General features: G+C 62.0%; 1 protein-coding gene across 1 annotated transcript; it reads left to right on the top strand.

The window, feature by feature from the left end:
- Nucleotides 1-11,567: 11,567 nt before the first annotated feature.
- On the top strand, nucleotides 11,568-18,845 carry GPR161 (G protein-coupled receptor 161). Its single transcript, XM_056108550.1, has 5 exons — nucleotides 11,568-11,944; nucleotides 14,174-14,916; nucleotides 16,497-16,601; nucleotides 17,924-18,040; nucleotides 18,589-18,845. Exons 1-5 carry the CDS (start codon nucleotides 11,580-11,582, stop codon nucleotides 18,831-18,833), a joined length of 1,575 nt encoding a protein of 524 aa, XP_055964525.1. The 5' UTR covers nucleotides 11,568-11,579; the 3' UTR covers nucleotides 18,834-18,845.
- Nucleotides 18,846-18,870: the final 25 nt, after the last annotated feature.

Raw genomic sequence — 18,870 nt, 5'->3', positions numbered from 1 at the left:
AGCCCTGAGCGCTGTCGAAAACAAAGAAACCTCTCCTCAAGTTTTGATCTCATGCAAAAAATAGACCCTGACACCATGAGGTGAGTGGCAGGTGATGGGCACCAAGATCAAGAAGTGATGGGGCTGGAGCAATAGCTCAGCGGGGAGGGCGTTGGCCTTGCACGTGGCCAACCCGGGTTCGATTCCCAGCATCCCATGGGGTCCCCTGAGCTCCGCCAGGGATAATTCCTGAGTGCAGAGCCAGGAGGAACCCCTGAGCATCGCCGGGTGTGACCCAAAAAGCAAAATAATAATAATAATAATAATAAATTCACCTTTTTTTGGGGGGAGCACAGTCAACAGTGCTCAGAACCACTCCTGGTGGTGCTCAGGGTTCATAATGGGATTCCAGGGATTGAACCCGGGTCGGCCACCTGCAAAGCAAATGCCCTCCCCCACAGGCAGAAAAAAAAGCAAGAAAAAAAAAGCATTTGTTGCCAGTAGTTTCCAGCCCTGAATGCATAAGTCCTGCACTTATGAGTGGAGGAGAGGAAAAACCTTCGTGACAAATAATACAGTTGATAAAACAGCAGGAGAAAAAAAGGGCTTTCGGCCAGAGGTTCGGAATGAAACGGAATTTCGGGAAGGATGTCTCGCCTCCTGGGTGCAGAAGGAGCCCCAAGAGAGAGTCATCGGCGTTTCTGCCTCATGTGGTTTCTGCATTCCCAGGCCTTTCCCGAAGGTTCTCCAAAGTGCTGGCATGAGCCGGTGTCATCTTTCGGCTCCATGGAGACCAGGTCTGAGAGGCGGTCTCAGTGCCACCCTCCTGCAGTTCAGAAGGGTTCAGTGACTCCCAGGGGGTCCGCAGAGCCCAACCCGCGGGACTGGGTGCACCTTCAATAAATAACCCGGGTTCCGAGTGCAAGTCTGAAACCCTCTGGAGAACAGAAGGCTGTGAAATGCCTCAGGCAGCTGGCGGGGAACCACACACCAAGCTGGAATCTGGGCTCCCAGCGTTTGGCCAAAGACAGCGTCTCCTCCCCAGGAATACTAAAGCGTCGGCTGCCTCCTTCTTCTTCCCATCACCCCCACGGGCCCCCTGGTAGCCGGAGGATGGGGCAGAGTCTATGATCAACCAGGACACAGCCCCCCGCTGCCACCCCCCCAGCCTCACCCTCTAGAACCAAGCAGCCTGCAGGCCGCAGGGGAAAGAGCAAACGCCTTCATCAAAGCGCCTGAGTTTTCAGAGGAACGGGTTTGGGTTTGGGACCACACCCAGGGGTGCTCGGGGCTAGGGAGAGGGGCTGGAGGCTTGGAGCCCCCCCTCCGGTCTGCAGGGTGTTGGGAATCGAACCCGGGTCTCCCTCTCTCTCCTCAAGTGCTTTCTTTCTGTGGTTTTATGGGGGGGGGGGTTGCTTTTTGGTTTGCTTTTTGGTCGTGCCCGGGTGATGCTCAGGGGTTACTCCCGGCTCTGTGCTCAGGAAAGGCGTCTTCTTCATGCCATGGGATGTCAGGGGTGGCACCCTTGCACGAGGCCAGGGTCCCTCAGAGGCCCCCGAATTCTGTCCCGGGCACCCCACGGACACCCGGAGTTGGGGTCGGGCGCCCCCCAAAGCGCCCTGCGCGGTGCTTCCCGGGCCGGCCGGGGGCGGGGGCGCCCAGGCCCGGCGGGTGCTCGGCGCGTCGGGGTGGGATGCAGGGAAGAAGGTGAGCGGGAGGCCGGGCGGGGTGAGGGGGAGGCGGGGACTCGGCCCGGGGTCCGGGAGGCCCGGGCGGGGACCCGGCGGGCGGCGCGAACAAAGAGCGGCGCGAGCGCACGGGGGCCGCGCGGGGCCGGGGGCGCCGCCGAGTTCCGGGGTCCGCGCGCGGCGGGCGGGGCGCGGCTGAAACCCGAGACCGGGCCGGGCCCGCGGCCCCGGGAAGGAAGCGGCGAGGCGGGAGCGGCGGCCGGGCCCTGCGCGCCGCGGCGGCGGCTGGGGTGAGCGGGGGGCGGCGGGGGTCGCGGGCGGGGGCGGGCGGGAGGGAGGATGGGGAGCACGGGCAGGGGGCGCGCGGGGGGGAGCGGGCACGCAGGGCCGCGGGGAGGGGGGCGCGGACTCTCAAGGGGGCAGGGGAGATAGGGGGGCGCACGCAGGGGCGCGGGGAGGGGGTCGCGGACTCTCAAGGGGGCAGGGGAGATAGGGGGCGCACGCAGGGGCGCGGGGAGGTGGGCGCGGACTCTCAAGGGGGCAGGGGAGATGGGGGGCGCACGCAGGGGCGCGGGGAGGCGGGCGCGCCGGGCACTCAAGGGGGCAGGGGAGATAGGGGGCCGCACGCAGGGGCGCGGGGAGGGGGGCGCGGACTCTCAAGGGGGCAGGGGAGATGGGGGGCGCACGCAGGGGCGCGGGGAGGCGGGCGCGGACTCTCAAGGGGGCAGGGGAGATGGGGGGCGCACGCAGGGGCGCGGGAGGGGGGCGCGGGCACTCAAGGGGGCAGGGGAGATAGGGGGGCGCACGCAGGGCCGCGGGGAGGCGGGCGCGCCGGGCACGGGTACGGGGGGCGCACGCAGGGGCGCGGGCTTGCAAGGGGGCGCGGGGAGGGGCGCGGGCCGGGCTGGCTGCGGGGCGCAGCGCAGGGTGCCCGGCCCGGAGTCCCCGCCCTCGTCGGCGGGCGCCTTCTGCCCCCTCCCCCGACCCCCGGGACGGAGGGAGCCGGGGGATCTGGGGGGCGCCCCGCCCGAAGCCCCTCCGGAGACGGCGCCGCCGGGAGGGAGGTTGGCTCGGGCGTGCCCGGCGCCCCGGCGGGGCTGGTCGTCCCGGGACAGGGGTGGGGGGCGGAGAGCGCAGGGTGAGCCCAGTCCACCCGCGTCTCCCCCGGCGGGGTGCGGGGTGCGCGCCCCAGGCCTCCCCCCCTCCCCAGTTCTGCTCGAGGGGGAGTTGGGTTGTGCGTGTGATGTGTGTGTTGCATGTGCACGCGTGTGCGCCTGTGTGCGCGCGTGTCCACGCGTGTTGGCGGGACCTCGCGGGCCTGGGGGGAACATGCGGGCACCGCGCCCCCATCGCGGCGCGCCCGTGGCCAAGTGCTTCCCAGACCCTCCAACGACCCCCCCACCCAGCCAGGGCCCCCTCAGTCTGCAGAACCCACAGCTTCCGACCCTCTGAACTTGCTCTGAGTTTTTTGTTTAGTTTTTCGGCCACGCCCGGCGGTGCTCCGGGCTGATCCCTGGCTCTGCACTCAGGAATCACTCCTGATGGTGCTCGGGGGACCCTATGGGATGGGGGACCCTATGGGATGCAGAGGATCGAACCCAGGTCAGCTGTGTGCAAGGCCAACACCCACCCTCCCTTCTGTGCCATCGCTCAGGCCCTATCCTTGGTTTTATTGTTTTTTTTTGTTTGGGGGTCGCGGATGGCATTTTCCTGTCTGTGTTCTGGAATCTCTCTGGCTGGTGCTGGCGGGGACCCTACGGAACAGGGGATTGAACTGGGTTTCGCCACCTTAGCCTGGCGCTCTCTCCCCTGCCCTGTTAGCTCGTTTTGGTTATTTACTGCCTGGAGAGGTGCCGCGAGATGCCCGGGGTGGGGGGGCGGGGGGGCTAGCAAGGGCCTCAGGACCCCTGCCATGTCATGCACACGCGGTTCAGCCCAACTCAGCCCACCATGCTCTGCTGAGCCGCAGGACTGGACTTGGTGATTTTGTTCTGGGGTTACACCCGGCGATGCTCAGGGCTGACTCCTGGTTCTGCACTTAGGAATCACTCCTGGCGGTGCCCAGGGGGTCCTATGGGATGCCAGGGATCGAACCCTGGTCGGCTGCGTGCAAGGCAAATTCCCTCCCCGATGTGCTATTGCTCCGGCCCCAAGTTGTGCTTTTTTTTTGGCTTTTTGGGTCACACCTGGTGATGCACAGGGGTTCCTCCTGGCTCATACACTCAGGAATCATTCCTGGCGGTGCTCAGGGGACCATAAATCACTTGGTGATTTTGTTCTGGGGTTACACCCAGCGATGCATAGGGGTTACTCCTGGCTCTGCACTCAGGAATTACTCCTGGCGGTGCTCAGGGGACCATCTGGGATGCTGGGAATCGAACTCGGGTTGGCCGCATGCAAGGCAAACGCCCTCCCCGCTGTGCTATTGCTCCAGCCCCCAGGTTGTCCATTTTTATGGGGGGGGATCCTCATGTTTTAAAAACTGGTAACCCAAAATTTTACGGGGATCTCTGGAATGGGAGGTGACTCCTCAGCAGGCGGGAGGCCCAGGTCGCTCATGGGGGTTTTGGGGGCCGCTTCTACCATGCCAGGTATCAAGTCTGGGCCTCCCGCAAGCACAGCTGGTGCTCAGCCCTTTAGATGGTCTCACGGGCCCTGCGTTTTCATTCTTGTTAGCGGATCAAATATCTTGCCTTTACTTTGCTTTTGGGGTCCCACCCGGCGATGCTCAGGGCCGACTCCTGGCTCTGCACTCAGGAATCACTCCTGGCGGTGCTCTTGGGGGACCCTAGGGGATGCCGGGGATCGAACCCGGGTCAGCCGCATGCCAGGCAAACACCCTTCCCACTGTGCTATCGCTCCAGCCCGAACATCTTAACTTGCGTGCTATTTCTCCAACCTAAAATCAACCTTCCTTCCTTCCTTCCTTCCTTCCTTCCTTCCTTCCTTCCTTCCTTCCTGTTTTTGGGTTCCACCTGGCGATACTCAGGGGTTCCTCCCGGCTCTGCACTCAGGAATCACTCCTAGCAGTGCTCGGGGGACCCTATGGGATGCTGGCGATCGAACCCAGGTCGGGCCACGTGCAAGGCAAACGCCCTCCCCGCTGTGCTGCCGCTCCAGCCCCCCCCCTTTTTATTTTTGGAGGGGGGATGCCCCCAGCTGGCAGTGCTCAGGGATCACTCCCGTGGGGTGCTGGGAACTGAAGCCAGGTGAGCCACGTGCGCGGCAAGGCCTGTCCTGCACTGGCCCCCGCACCCCGATATTCTCATCCCCACCAGTGGGAGCCTGACTCTTCCTTGGTTCCAGGAAAGATGAGAGCGAAGCAGATACACGGGGTGGGAGGGTGTCCCTCGCGGCCTCCCCGTCAGCCCTACTGTCCCCAGCCCCTGTAGGTGTGCCTGCATTTGTGGGGAGCCTTCTGGTTTGTTCTGTCCTGTTTGGGGGAGCCCCACTGCGTGGGGTTTGGGGGCCGCACCGGATGGTCCTGGGGTTGCGCCTGAGGCCAGGCAGGCACTCGGCCTTTAAGCTCCTGGCGGACTTGATTGTTTGGGGGGAGCCTGGATGTCTCCCCGGGGGGGGTGGGGGGGTTGCGGGGCTGGGAGGCTCTGCGGGCTGAGGGTCACAGTCCCCCCCCCCCGCCCACCAGCTGGGCCACTGCGGCCCCAGCTCTGGGGCTGGATGCACCAGCACTTCCGGGACCTGTGAGGCCAGGTCTGTTAGCCTGGCGGCTCTGCCTCCAACCCGGGCCGCTGACCAACCCCACTCACTGTCCACCCCACCCTCCATCCACTCTCACGCGCCATCCATGCCCCTCTCCCCTCACCCCTGCCTTCCATCCATTCCCCCCCCCCGCCCGCTGTCCATCCCTGGCCTCTCCCCACCCTCCTTTCATGTCTAGCCCTGTCCTGCCGCCCACCCCCACTGCCTTCCCTGACCACTGTCCACCCCGCCGCCGTCCACGCTCACCCGCAGCCCACGCCTGCCCCTTCTGCGGCTCTAACTGTGTTTGGCAGCCCCAGCTCTGTCTGGGGACCCCCCTGGGGTGGACAGCACAGTCCTGGGCCTGTCCCAGCTCTGGGGTGGCGAGGGGACAGCGTGGAGGCCCCCATGGGGAGCAGCTTTGGGGGGAAAGGTAGACGGGGGCGCAGGGAGGGGACCCTGGGGGGACTGGGGGATCCGCGCTCCTCCCATGCAGAGCAGGTGGTTGCTGGAACTTTCCCGTTCCTGACCCCCACCAGCTGCTCTGCGGCGCAGACACGGTGCCCCAGTGGCCCTTTTGGAAGTGGGTTTTGGGGCGCCTCTCACGGGGACACTTGACTTCTGAAAGAGGAGGGGCTGTCCCAGCTTTTCAGCTCTTCCTAAAAGAGGGGGCTGGAGGCTGGAGCGATAGCACAGCACAAGTTCGATCCCCAGCATCCCATAGGGTCCCCCCGAGCACCGCCAGGAGTGATTCCTGAGTGCAGAGCCAGGAGTGAGAATCGCTGGGTGTGACCCCCCCCCCCAAAAAAAAAAGCAATAAATAAGTAAATAGCACTGTAGCACTGTCCTGTTGTTCATCGATTTGCTCGAGCGGGCACCAGTCACGTCTCCAGGGTGAGACTTGTTGTGACTGTTTTTGGCATCTCGAATACGCCACAGGAGCTTGCCAGGCTCTGCCATGTGGGCGGGATACTCTTAGTAGCTTGCCGGGCTCTCTGAGAGGGGCGGAGGAATCGAACCCGGGTCGGCCGCGTGCAAGGCAAACGCCCTACCCGCTGTGCTATTGCTCCAGCTCAAATAACTAAGTAAATAAAATAAAAGAGGGGACTGGGAGGAAGTAGGGTGACCCCATTTGCCCTTACGCTCCTGAGGGTGTCGAGGGATTCAGACGGGAAGTCTGCACCCCAAGAAACTGCCTGAAGAAGTTTCTGGGGCCCAGAGCGGGTGTGTTAGTGGGAGGGTGTTTGCCGTCACACGGCTGACCCGGATTCAATCTCCGGCACCCTTCACGTCCCCCGTACCACCGGGAGTAAGCCCTGAGCACAGCAGAGCCAGGAGTCAGCCCTGAGCATCCTGGGGTGTGGCCCCAAAGCCAAGGTTCCGGGCAGGATAAGCGAAGGACCTGGGGTCCGCCCCCTGGGGTCCTGCATCCAGCCTGGGCCCGTGGGTGCTCGGGGCGGTGCTGGAGTGGGTCCCCCTCCTGCAGAGCCGCCTCCACCCCGGCTTGGCTGTGAAAGGCCCGGGGCTGTGGCCAGCGGCCGCTCCCACGGCCCTCCCTTCCGGAACATTCTGGAAGCTCAGAAGCAGCTTCTGAGTCGGCTGCCCTGCCTCAGCCCTGGTGGTCCGTCCCAGCAGCCGGCTACCCTGGGGTGTGGTTGGGGGGGACTTGATGAGGGCACAGGGTACCACCGCCTCTGGGCCTGGCACAGGACTCACAGGGGCGGGGCCGTGAGTCACAGTCCTCCCCCCGCCCTCCCTCCCATCCTCCGTGGGCGCCGGCACTGGCCGCGGGCCCGGAGCCGCCCAGCACCCCTGACTTGCTGCCCCGATCCCGCCCTGGGATTTGCTGGGGCTTGTGGGGCGCCCACAGGGGCGGGGGGTGGGGTGGCAGGGCCGGCTGCAACTGGGCGGGCATCTCGGTGACCAGGGGTGTCCTGTGACTCTCAGGGAAGGGTGTTGGGGTAGCCCAAGGACGCCCACCCCGCTCCCCCCCGTGGCTCCGTGGAAGTTTTGTCTTCACCCCCCCCCACCCCCACACACACACACACTTCTTATCCTTTCTGGTTTTTTTGGCCACACCCAGTGATGCTCAGGAATTACTTCCAGCTCCGCTCTGGGGGGTCACTCGTAACAGTGCTGGGGGGGGCTTGGGGGGGGTGGAACTCGAACCCGGGACCCTTCAAGCAGACCTTGAACTCTAACCCCCTCAGCTGTCCTCGGCCTGAAAATCTTGTTTTCTTTTTCCATTTTATTTTATTATATTATATTTATTTATTTATTTTGCTTTTTGGGTCACACCTGGCGAAGCAGAGGGGTTCCTCCTGGCTCATGCACTCAGGAATTACTCCTGGCAGTGCTCGGGGGACCCGATGGGATGCTGGGGATTGAACCCGGGTCGGCCGTGTGCAAGGCAAACGCCCTCCCCGCTGTGCTATCGCTCCAGCCCTTTCCTTTAAAAAAAAAAAATTACGGTGTAGGGGTGGGGAGGTGTGTTGGGTCACACCCGGCGGTACTCAGGGCTGACTCCTGGCCCTGCATTCAGGAATCACTCCTGGCAATGCTCAGGGGATCCTATGGGATGCCGGGGATCGAACCCGGGTCTGCCATGTTCAAGTTAAGCACCCTCCCCGCTGGACTATGGCTCTGACCCCAAGTCTGGTTTTCTTAGCCCCTCATATGTTGAACTGCAGAGTTAAGGATGTGTCTGGGGAGGGGCCAGAGTGATAGCACAGTGGGGAGGGCATTGGCTTTGCACAAAGCTGACCTGGGTGCGATTCCCAGCATCCCATAGGGTCCCCTGAGCACTGCCAGGAGTAATTCCTGAGTGCAGAGCCAGGAGTAACCTCTTTTTTTGTGTGTGTGACCCAAAAAGAAAAAAAAAGAGAGAAAAGAAAAGGATGTGTCTGGGGCTAAGACTCAGATTAGGTGAACAGAGCATGTTGTACCTGGTGAATCCCAGTTTGGCACGCCGGCACTGTGAAGCAACCACAAAGAGCCCCAACAACAGCAAAGGGCCGGAGCACAGCGGGGCAGGTGCTTGCCTTGCATGAGGCCAACCCGGGTTCGATCCCCAGCATCCCATAGGGTCCCCTGAGCACCGCCAGGAGTGAGTGTAGAGCCAGGAGTCAGCCCTGAGCATCGCTGGGTGTGTCTCCAAAACACAAAATCAGATAAAAAAAAATGCAGATGGCATTTGAGCAATGGAGCTTTGTAGGGGGCCGGAGCTAGGGCAGGGTCAGGAGCGGCCGCGGGTCTGCTTCATTCCCCAGCCCCGCATGTCTCCCTCTGCCTGCAGTTCTGCAAGCCCCCAAATACCCCTGGCCTGGACAGTCGCCAGCAGTGCAAAGCCAACCAGACCCTCATCCTCGCGTGCAGGGTGTCCGGTTAGTGGAGACTTGCTGAGAGGGTCCAGGCTCCCCCAACCCCCAATTAGTAATCAAAAAAAAGTCCAGGGGCTGGAGCGATAGTACAGCGGGTAGGGTGTTTGCCTTGCACGCGGCCGACCCGGGTTCGATTCCCAGCATCCCATATGGTCCCCTGGGTACCGCCAGGGGTAATTCCTGAGTGCAAAGCCAGGAGTAACCCCTGTGCATTGTCGGGTGTGACCCCAAAAGCAAAACAAAAACAAACAAACAAACAAAAGAAACAAAATACAAGCTGGAGGGGCCTGTGACCAGAGCACAGCGGGGAGGGCGTTTGCCTTGCACACGGCCGGCCCGGGTTCGATTCCCAGCATCCCATATGGTCCCCTGAGCACCACCAGGGATAATTCCTGAGTGCAGAGCCAGGAGTAATCTCTGTGCACAGCCGGGTGTGACCCAAAAAGCAAAAAAAAAAAAAAAAAAGTCCATGACTGTTCTCTTAACTTACAGTTAAGTATTGTGGCGCTTAGCCAGGCCCATTTCGATGCCAGGGTAGCTCACAGCTTGTCCTGGGTCCATCCAGTCCCTCGTCGGGACCCTGCTCTTGGAGTGCTAGGAAATAAGGGCAACTGAGGCTTAAGTCAAGTAAATATGACAGATACCCAGGAGTAGCACTGTCCTCCGATTGTTCATCGATTTGCTCGAGCGGGCACCAGTAACGGTTCACAACAAATTGTGAGACTTGTTGTTACTGTGTTTGGCATATCGAATACATCATGGGGAGCTTGCCAGGCTCTGCTGTGCGGGCGAGATACTCTCGGTAGCTTGCCGGGCTCTCAGAGAGGGGTGGAGGAATCGAACTCGGGTCAGCCGCCTGCAAGGCAAACGCCCTACCCGCTATGCTATTGCTCCAGCCAATGCCCAGGAGTAAATATTATTATTATTATTATTTTGCTTTTTTGGATCACATCTGGTGTTGCACAAGGGTTACTCCAGGCTCATGCACTCAGGAATTACTCCTGGCGGTACTTGGGGGACCCTATGGGATGCTGGGAATCGAACCCAGGTCAACCATATACAAGGCAAATGCTCTACCCACTGTGCTATCACTCCAGCCCCAGAGTCAATTTGCAGTCAATGAACTCCCATGTTACATAGCATAGCACCAACTGTCCTCTTCCTGTGTCTAGACAAAAAGGACATTGGTAAATAAACCATGCAAATAACATAGGGGAAAGGGAAACGCAATAAAGGATTATTAGTGCTTGATGAAATTTTTTTAATTTAAAAAATGTTGGCCACGCCTGGTGATGCTCTGGGCTGACTCCTGGTTCTGCGCTCAGGAATCACTCCTGGCGGGGCTTGGGGGACCCTGTGGGATGCTGGGGATCGAACCCGGGTCAGCCGTGTGTTAGGCCAACTCCCTCCCCGCTGTGCTCTCTCTCTGGTCCCCCAGTCAGTAATTTCTAAGAGTTGAGGACACCCAGAACCCACAGAGCTAACGGACGCATTCCCCAAGGAGCGTGACAGGCCCACCTACCAACTCCCTTCCAGCTCAAGATTCTGCAAGTCACATTGCGTCAGGGGAGAAAAATGCAGAGAAACCAGAGCCATGGGACTGCAGGGAGGGTGTTGGCCTTGCACATAGCCGACCCGGGTTCGATCCCCGATATCCCATAGAGTCCCCTGAGCACCGCCAGGAGTGATTCCTGAGTGCAGAGCCAGGAGCAACCCCTGTGCATTGCCAAAAGGCTAAAAGCCTTTAAAAAAAAAAAGTGCCTGAGCGATAGCACAGCGGGGAGGGCGTTTGCCTTGCACGCGGCTGACCCGGGTTCGATCCCCAGCATCCCATAGGATCCCCCGAGCACCGCCAGGAGAGATTCCTGAGTGCAGAGCCAGGAGGAACCCCTGAGCATCGCTGGGTGGGACCCAAAAAGAAAAAAAAGAAAGACAACTGCAGATGGTGTCTCAGCCCGGAAAGTAGTCCAAAGGGGACAAGAGGGGGCTGGAGCGATAGTACAGTGGTTAGGGCGTTTGCCTTGCATGCAGCTGCCCCGGGTTCTATTCCCAGCATCCCCTAGGGTCCCCTGAGCACCGCCAGGAGTGATTCCTAAGTGCAGAGCCAGGAGTCAGCCCTGAGCATCCCCGGGTGTAACCCCCACCAAAAAAAAAATTGAAGACCAGGGCTGGAGTGACAGCACAGGGTGTAAGGCATTTGCCTGGCACGTGGCTGACCCGGGTTCGATCCCTGGCATCCCCTAGGGTCCCCTGAGCACCGCCAGGAGTGATTCCTGAGTGCAGAGCCAGGAGTCAGCCCTGAGCATCCCCGGGTGCAACCCCCCCCCCCCAAAAAAAAATTGAAGACCAGGGCTGGAGTGACAGCACAGCGTGTAAGGCATTTGCCTGGCACGTGGCCGACCCGGGTTCGATCCCTGGCATCCCCTAGGGTCTCCTGAGCACCACCAGGAGTGATTCCTGAGTGCAGAGTCAGGAGTCAGCCCTGAGCATCGCTGGGTGGGACCCAAGAAGGAAAAAAAAAAAAAAGCAAAGGGACAGGAGAAATGACCTGGCACTTGGGACACTGAGGGGTGGGGCGCAGAGCCGGGGGTGCCTCTTGCCTTGCACTAAAGCTGGAATTTAACCCCCCACGCACACACCACTGTGTGTGCGGGGGTGGGGGGGGGGTCGCCCTGGAGGCTGGACCGCATCTTGCAGTCCAGGTGGGCTGGAGGAAAGAGGGGCGCCGCGGGCCACGGCCTCTGGGGGCGCCCTGCTGAGCCGCTGGTCCCCTTGCCCCGCAGCGCCGCAGCATGCTGGACCCTGGCCCTGCCCCCGCCCGGCCGTGCTGACCATGAGCGCCAACTCCTCCCTGGGCAACCTGACGCAGCAGCAGCAGCTGGGCGCGGCGGGCGGCGCGGCCGGCGTGGCCGAGTTCGTGGTCATCGTCCTCATCACCGTGCTGGTGTGCCTGGGCAACCTGGTGGTGGCCGTGACCCTCTACAAGAGGTCCTACCTGCTGACGCTCAGCAACAAGTTCGTCTTCAGCCTGACGCTGTCCAACTTCCTGCTGGCCGTGCTGGTGCTGCCCTTCGTGGTGACCAGCGCCCTGCGCCGCGCCTGGATCTTCGGCGTGGTCTGGTGCAACTTCTCGGCGCTCCTCTACCTGCTCATCAGCTCGGCCAGCATGCTCACCCTGGGGGTCATCGCTGTTGACCGGTAAGCCTGCGCGCGCGCAGGGCGTTGTGGGGGAGAGGGGGTCACCCCGCGGCCACCCACCCGGGACCCTGAAGACGCTCCGGGAGTTGCTTCTTTATTTTGCTTTTTTGGGTCCCACCTGGCGGTGCTCGGGCTGACTCCTGGCTCTGCACCCAGGAATCCCTCCTGGCGGTGCTCGGGGGACCCTAAGGGATGCCGGGGATCGAACCCGGGTCAGCCACGTGCAAGGCCAAGGCCCTACCACAGTGCTATTGCTCCAGCCTATCTTTTTTATTATTATTATTTTCTTTCTTTTTTGGGTCACACCCGGCGATGCACAGAGGTTCCTCCTGGCTCTGCACTCAGGAATCCCTCCTGGTGGTGCTCGGGGGACCCTATGGGATGCTGGGGATTGACCTCAGGACCTCAGGTCAGCAGCGTGCAAGGCCAGCGCCCTCCCCGCTGTACAATTGCTTGGCTTCCACAGTGATCAGTTTTTTTTGTTTGTTTGATTTTTTACTTTTTGGGTCCCACCGGCAATGCTCAGGGGTTCCTCCTGGCTCTGCACTCAGGAATCCCTCCTGGCGGTGCTCGGGGGACCCTGTGGGATGCCGAGAATCGAACCCGGGTTGGCCATGTGCAAGTCAAAATACCCTCCCTGTTGTGCTATTGCTCCAGCCCCCGCAGTGATCAGTTTTACAGAGAAGGAAGCCACTCTCAGCCCAAGTGTCTCTGTGATGGGCAGGGGCCGAGCTTTGGGCAGTGGGGCCCTCTCACGGGGGTCATGAGCCCTTGGCGCCCCACCGCTTTCTGCATCCAATGAGAGCTGGCCGGCTGGCAGGAACCATGCCAGCGAGACTATAAATACTCTCCCTGGTCACCACAGCGAGTCTTGCTGTGAGATGGTAATAACGGGGTGCTGGCAAAGGCCAGGAGAGGGGCACCGTGGAAGGGTCAACAACAGTGGTCATGTGCCCTGGCTGGCTGTGCCCGGCCAGTTGGCCTGGGGAGGGGGCTGGGCTTCTTAAAGGGGCCGAGGTGGGTTCCCCACTTTGTAGAGTGAAGGCGGGGGCCGGGAGATGGAGCAAAGCGGGAAGCCCAGGCGCCTGCTGGAGGCTACGCGGGGGCACCCTGGGGGTCTCTGCACCAAAACCCTGAGGTGAGGTGAGGCCACATGAGGCATCGCCTACTGAGAACTAGGCAGGAAGGACCTGGCGTCACCGTGCAGCAAGGAGGGTGCTGGCTTTGCACACGGCCCACTGGGGGCTCCGTCCAGGGCATCCCATTAACCCCTGAACGCAGTGGGAGTAACCCCTGAGCACTGCGAGGGAGCGGAGGGTGTTGCAAGTGGCCAATCCCAGCTACATCCTTGACATTACATAGGGTCTCTGGAGCTACCCCCCCATCAGGGACAGTCGACGTTCTGGGGAAAGGGGGCACTGCGGGGCTGGAGCGATAGCACAGCGGGGAGGGCTTTTGCCTGGCACGCGACCGATCCGGGTTCGATTCCCAGCATCCCCTAGGGTCCCCCGAGCACCGCCAGGAGTGATTCCTGAGTGCAGAGCCAGGAGCAACCCCTGAGAATCGCTGGGTGGGACCCAAAAAGGCCAAAAAAAAACCCCAAACAAAGGGGAGACTTCATGTGTACATGCACACACACACACACACACACACACACATACACACCCCTGGCCAGGCGAGCCAGCACTGAGCCTTTCCCCGCCTCTCCCCCTGCCTTTGTGCGTGCACACACACACACACACACATGCACACACACACACACACACACACACACACACCTGGGGCCAGGCAAGCCAGCACTGAGCCCCCTCCCCGCCTCTCCCCCTGCCTTCGTGCGTACACACACACACACACACACACACACACACACACACACACACACACCCCTGGCCAGGCGAGTCAGCACTGAGCCCTTCCCCGCCTCTCTCCCTGCCTTTGTGCGTGCACACACACACACGCGCACGCGCACACACACACACACACACATATACATACCCTTGGCCAGGCCAGTCAGCAGCACTGAGCCCTTCCCTGCCTCTTCCCCTGACTACACACACACACACACCCCCCCCCCGACCCTGCGAGCCAGCACTGAGCTCCCTCCCCGCCTCTCCCCCTGCCTTCGTGCGTACACACACACACACACACACACACACACACACACACACACCCCTGACCCTGCGAGCCAGCACTGAGCTCCCTCCCCGCCTCTCTCCCTGCCACCCGCAGCTACTACGCCGTGCTCTACCCCATGGTGTACCCCATGAAGGTGACGGGGAACCGGGCCGTGATGGTGGTGGTGTACATCTGGCTGCACTCGCTGGTGGGCTGCCTGCCGCCGCTGTTCGGCTGGTCGGCGGTGGAGTTCGACGAGTTCAAGTGGATGTGCGTGGCGGCCTGGCACCGCGAGCCGGGCTACACGGCCTTCTGGCAGGTGTGGTGTGCCCTGCTGCCCTTCTCGGCCATGCTGGTGTGCTACGGGGTCATCTTCCGCGTGGCCCGCCTCAAGGCGCGCAAGGTGCACTGCGGGGCCGTGGTGGCGGCCGGCGAGGACCCGGCGGGCAGCGCTGGCCGCAAGAACTCCAGCACGTCCACGTCGTCGTCGTCGGGCGGCGGGGCCGGTGGCCGGCGCCACCCGCTGCAGGCCGTGGCCTACTCGGCCAACCAGTGCAAAGCGCTGGTCACCATCCTGGTGGTCATCGGCGCCTTCACGGGCACCTGGGGCCCCTACATGCTGGTGATCACGTCCGAGGCGCTGTGGGGCAAGAACTCCGTGGCGCCGGCGCTCGAGACCTGGGCCACGTGGCTGTCCTTCTCCAGTGCCGTGTGCCACCCACTTATCTATGGGCTTTGGAACAAGACGGTCCGCAAGGAGCTGCTAGGACTGTGCTTTGGGGATCGCTACTACCGGGAGCCCTTCGTGCCGCGGCCACGCACCGCGCGCCTCTTCAGCGTGTCCACGCGCATCACAGGTGCGCGGGAGGGTTGGTTGGTTGGTTTTGGACTTGGGGTCCGCACCCGGCGATGCTCAGGTCAGGGCTGACGCCTGGCCCCACACATCGCAATCTCGTGTGCCACCCTGGCACTCTGAGCGCTGATGGGTGGCACTCAGGGGCCCAACCAACACCAGCGACCCTGTAGCACCTCACCTGCCTCGCCGGCTCGCGGGCGGAGCCGTCCAGGTCTGCCCAGGCTGGCGAGGCTTCACCGGAAGCCGCCAAGCCCAGGCCCGTGAACCATATCCTGTTCCTTTTAGGACATGGAACTCAAGGCGCCATGGATACCCCTAATTTCCAAAGAGCACATCTTTTATTTTTTTCTTTTTGGGTCCCACCTGGCAATGCTCAGGGGTTCCTCCTGGCTCATGCACTCAGGAATCACTCCTGGCGGTGCTCAGGGGACCCTATGAGATGCCGGGGATTGAACCCGGGTCAGCCACGTGCAAGGAAAATGCCCTCCCTGCTGTGCTATCTCTCTGGTCCCCTAATTCATTCTTTTTTTGGGGGGGGGTTCCATCCAGCGATGCTCAGGGCTGAGTCCTGGCTCTGCACTCAGGAATTACTCCTGGCAGTGCTCGGGGGACCATATGGGATGCGGGAATCGAACCCGAATCGGTCACTGGTGCAAGGCAAATGCCTTCCCTGCTGTGCTATTGCTCCAGCCCCACAAAGAATTCATCTTTGAGCATCTTTTTGTTTTGGGACCACATTGGGTGGTGCTCAGTGGGTTCCTCCTTGCTCTGTGCTCAGGGATCATTCCTATCCTGGCGGGTCTCCGAGGACCCTATGGGATGATGCCGGGGACCAACCTGCACCCACCCCCGTGCCAGGCAAACGCCCTCCGCGCTGGACTATTACTCCATGATTTATTTTTTATTTAGAAAAATAACAACAAAACCCTTTTAATTAGGGGGCCAGGAAGGACAGTGGGCAAAATGCCTGATTTGCACTGGCCAAGTTCCAGCCCCACCTGGAGTAACCCCTGAGCCCCCCCAGCCCCCCAGCTCAAAATAAAAACAAATAGAAAACAGCAGAACTGGGGGCTGGAGTGATAGTACAGTCGGCAGGGTACTCGCCTTGCATTGCACAGGGCAGACCTGGGTTTGAACCCCCACCCAGAGAACCCCCATACCGCAGGGAATTCAGCCGCCCGCGGCCCTGACCCTGTCTTTGGTCACTCCTGGTTCTGAAGGGTCCAAGGCCCGCCCAGCTGGGGCCCGGGAGCCTGTCCCTTGGTGCCACTTTTGCCTCTCCGGGGTCACCCTCACCGTAGTGGGTGATGCTAGACTCAGCCCTGGGCGGGCGGTCTGCCACCCCTTGGCCCCACACTTCCTGGGCACCCAGGTGCCATTGTTACTTTTCTGTTATTTCCTTCCTTCTCTCTCTGTCTCTGCACCCGGATCACCATCCCTGCCACCCACTCCCCGTGGGGATGCCCCTGGGCCCGTGAGACCGGCTCCCCTCCCCAGAACGCTGAGCAGAGTGGGGGGGCCAGGGGCGTTGGGAGGGCCTCTGGGCGGGGCAGCAGGGTCACAGCCAGGTTTGCATTTCAGATTTGGGCCTGTCCCCGCACCTCACGGCGCTCATGGCAGGCGGTCAGCCCCTGGGGAACAGCAGCAGCACGGGAGACACCGGTTTCAGCTGCTCCCAGGACTCAGGTGAGCCTGCCTGGCCACGCCCCATCTCTCCCTGCCCCGCCCCAATCACTGGCCACGCCCCGCGCAGCACAGCCACGCCCAATCATTCCTGGCCACGCCCCTGCGCATCTCGAACATGCCCATGCGGTGCCCCAATTTCTCCTGACCACGCCCCTGTCACATGGTCACGCTTGTGCCACGCCCCAACCACTCCCGACCACGCCCCCTTCCATGTCACAGCCACGCCCATGCCATACTCCCACCACTCCTGGCCACGCCCCAATCACCATTGACCACGCCCCCGCGGGGGGCACTACCACATCGATGCCACGCCCCAATCACTCCTGACCACGCCCCTGCCGCAGCACAGCCACGCCCAATCATTCCTGGCCACGCCCCTGCGCATCTCGAACATGCCCATGCGGTGCCCCAATTTCTCCTGACCACGCCCCTGTCACATGGTCACGCTTGTGCCACGCCCCAAACACTCCCAACCACGCTCCCTGCCATGTCACAGCCACTCCCATGCCATACTCCCACCACTCCTGGCCACGCCCCAATAATTTCTGGCCACGCCCCGATCACCATTGACCACGCCCCCACGCGTGCACTGCCACAGCCATGCCACGCCCCAATCACTCCTGACCACGCCCCTGCTGCAGCACAGCCACGCCCAATCACCCCTGGCCATGCCCCTACGCATATTGAACATGCCCATGCCATGCCCCAATCACCCCTGGCCATGCCCCTACGCATATCGAACATGCCCATGCCATGCCCCAATCACCCCTGGCCATGCCCCTACGCATATTGAACATGCCCATGCCATGCCCCAATTTCTCCTGGCCATGCCCCTGTCACATGATCACGCTCATGCCATGCCCCAACCACTCCTGACCACGCCCACTGCCATGTCACAGCCACGCCCATGCCATACTCCGATCACTCCTGGCCAGGCCCTATCGCCCTTGACCACGTCCCTGCACAGGCACTACCACGTCCATGCCACGCCCCAATCACTCCTGACCACGCCCCCCGCAGCACAGCCATGCCCAATCATTCCTGGCCACGCCCCTGTCACATGGTCATACCTGTGCCACACCTCCTCATGCCACAGCCACGCCCATGCCACGCTCCAATCACTCCTGGCCACGCCCCCACCGCAGCGTAGCCCGTGCCCCAATCACCCCTGACCCCGCCCCTGCTGCGTCCTGGCCACACCCCCCACGTCCTGAACTGCACAGCTGTGCCTGGCGGAAGGGACCCGGCCACTAAGGGACCCACCTAGGCTGCAGTCCACGATGCGTGGCGCAAGGCTGGTGCTGCTAACGTGCCCCTTGCAGGGACCGATGTGATGCTGCTGGAGGACTACCCGACCGAGGACGCGCCTTCCCACTGCACGTGCCCCCCCAGGAGGAGGAGCTCCGTGACCTTCGAGGATGAAGTGGAACAGGTCAAAGGTCAGCATCTGTGGCCTGAGTCGGTGGGGGGGGCGCAGAGGGGACTGCATCCCTCCCCCCACATCCTCCCCTGAGCACTAGGCCCATCTCCCACGCGCCTGGTCGGACACACACATCCTCACAGATGCATAAGCACACTGGGGTACACACAGTAGGCACACATGAATACATGAATACACATACATCTGTGCGCTTACACGCCTGCACACACACTCCAGTGTGCTCACTTACACACACATTTGCACAGAGCTCTGTGCATGCCCATGGTTCCATCCACTGAGACACACACACACACACACACGCACACACACACACACACACACCCCTATGCCCAGGCAGCAGAGGTCCCTCCTGAGGGTGTGTGAGGGTGGCAGCCACTCTTGGGGAGGGGGGGTGCAGGGGCTCTCCCCTGGAAGTGCCCTGAATGGACAGAGGTGTATGCAGTGTCCTGAGTATGAACCCCCGACCCCGCCGTGCCGTGCTCGGGGTGTGGTGGGGGGCCACAGGCACCCTGGCCCCTCGCTCACGCGGCCCCGCCTTTTCCCCAGACGCTTCCAGAAACGCCATCCTCCACGTCAAGGCCGACGTGCACAAGTCCCTGGACAGCTACGCCGCCAGCCTGGCCCGAGCCATCGAGGCTGAAGCCAAGATGAACCTGTTCGGGGAGGAGGCCCTGCCCGGGGTGCTGGTAGCCGTGCGGCCCAGCCCAGTGCCCGGCTTCGGGGGCCGCCGTGGGAGTAGGACACCTGGCCCGCGGCCGCAGCTGCAGAGCATCGAGGAGGGGACGTGCTGACCGCACAGGCCGTGACCAACTGTCAGAGACAGGGGAG

Source organism: Sorex fumeus, unplaced genomic scaffold, assembly GCF_029834395.1.
Source record: "Sorex fumeus unplaced genomic scaffold, SorFum_2.1 ptg000226l, whole genome shotgun sequence".
Lineage (NCBI taxonomy): Eukaryota > Metazoa > Chordata > Mammalia > Eulipotyphla > Soricidae > Sorex > Sorex fumeus.
This window is presented reverse-complemented; position numbering and strand designations above follow the sequence as displayed.

Excerpts from the sequence above, each read along its gene's own strand:
- GPR161 (XM_056108550.1), top strand. The coding sequence starts at position 11,580 with ATGAGCGCCAACTCCTCCCTGGGCAACCTGACGCAGCAGCAGCAGCTG. Across the intron at positions 11,945-14,173 it reads GGGGTCATCGCTGTTGACCG|CTACTACGCCGTGCTCTACC; the intron begins GTAAGCCTGCGC and ends TGCCACCCGCAG. Across the intron at positions 16,602-17,923 it reads CAGCTGCTCCCAGGACTCAG|GGACCGATGTGATGCTGCTG; the intron begins GTGAGCCTGCCT and ends TGCCCCTTGCAG.